This window comes from Myotis brandtii, unplaced genomic scaffold (genome assembly GCF_000412655.1).
Source record: "Myotis brandtii unplaced genomic scaffold, ASM41265v1 scaffold18, whole genome shotgun sequence".
Lineage (NCBI taxonomy): Eukaryota > Metazoa > Chordata > Mammalia > Chiroptera > Vespertilionidae > Myotis > Myotis brandtii.
The window spans coordinates 5,035,629-5,036,839 of record NW_005356674.1 but is presented as its reverse complement, the minus strand read 5'-3'; the positions used below and the strand labels follow the sequence as shown (position 1 = coordinate 5,036,839).

Below are 1,211 nucleotides of genomic sequence, written 5' to 3'. Positions count from 1 at the left end.
CCCCGCTCACCCCCCCGGGGCCTCAGAAAGCACTGTCCCCCGAGCCGAGGAGGAGGCTGTGGCCGCCCCCAGCATGACGGCCCGGCTGCCCCGTCCTCTGTCCACAGTGGTGTCCACAGCCACAGGGAACTTCCTCAACCGCCTGGTCCCTGCGGGGACCTGGAAGCCTGGCCCCGCTGGGAACATCTCCCACGTGGCCGAAGGGGACTCCCCCCAGCACAGAGCCACCATCTGCCTGAGCAAGATGGACATTGCCTGGGTGGTCCTGGCCATCAGCGTGCCCATCTCCTCCTGCTGTGAGTGCCCTCCCCACTCCCCCTCCTCCTCTCCCTCCTCCACACCGACTTGCCCATCCCCAGAACCCCCTGGCCGAGGGTTGGACAGTCCCACCAGGTGGGCGGCAAAGCTGTTCAGAATCCCAGGAAACAGGTGGCATGACAGGGATCGTGGTTCTCCCTGCCCCTGGTCCTTGGCTCTGCCAGTCACAGCTCGATGCCCACTGGTCATACAGGCACAGCTCCCAGGGGCGGGGAGGACCCTGCAGGGAGTCCAGTTTACCCTGCACGTTGCAGGAAGAAACTCCAAACTGGAGGGCAATGTGGCTCACTCGAGACCCCAGGGTTAGCGAGAGGCAGGCTGGGAGAGAGCCCACAGCGCCTATCTTCCAGCCCAGTGCCCCTGCCACGACACCACCCTGCCCTCCAGGGTCGCCTGCAACGGCCTGTAGTGATGCAGCAGCGGCAGCGAGGAGCCTGGGTGAGACTGGGCACTTGCAAATTACAGCAGAGCCCTCACCTCCTCCCTACATCCCGTCCACGTCCCTTCCTGTCTTTCCTCCCCTCCCGCATCTCTTCCCTCCTTCTGTCTCTCTCCCCCCAAGAAAGAAGGGCAGAGCAGCTGTGGTCTTGCAGGAAGTTGTTAGCCCTGGCGAAAACAGTGCCTGCAGCTAAACTGAGGCTTCAGAGTTACCTGCGAACTGAGCTGTTCGCTCCCCGGTTTTGTGTGTTCACGGGTGTGAGCTGGATGCCGCGTGGACTCATCACTGTCCTCTGCTTCCACTGGTGTTGGTGCAGAAGGGCTCTCCCCAGGTGACCGGCACTTCTTGCTGCTGCTTCCCCCATCCCCACCCCCCACCCCCGGTGTCTCCATAGAGAACCTGCTGTCGTTGCTCAGGACCGAGGGCTTCCTTTATGTCTTCACCAGGTGCTTGA

General features: G+C 63.0%; 1 protein-coding gene across 1 annotated transcript in view; it reads left to right on the top strand.

Moving 5' to 3' along the window:
* TMEM108 (transmembrane protein 108) overlaps positions 1–1,211 on the top strand; it is a 245,803-nt gene that overhangs the window by 228,292 nt on the left and 16,300 nt on the right. Inside the window, exon 5 of the mRNA XM_005863671.2 lies at positions 8–296. Coding sequence (XP_005863733.1) covers positions 8–296 — 289 coding nt within the window. The remainder of the gene's footprint in view (positions 1–7; positions 297–1,211) is intronic.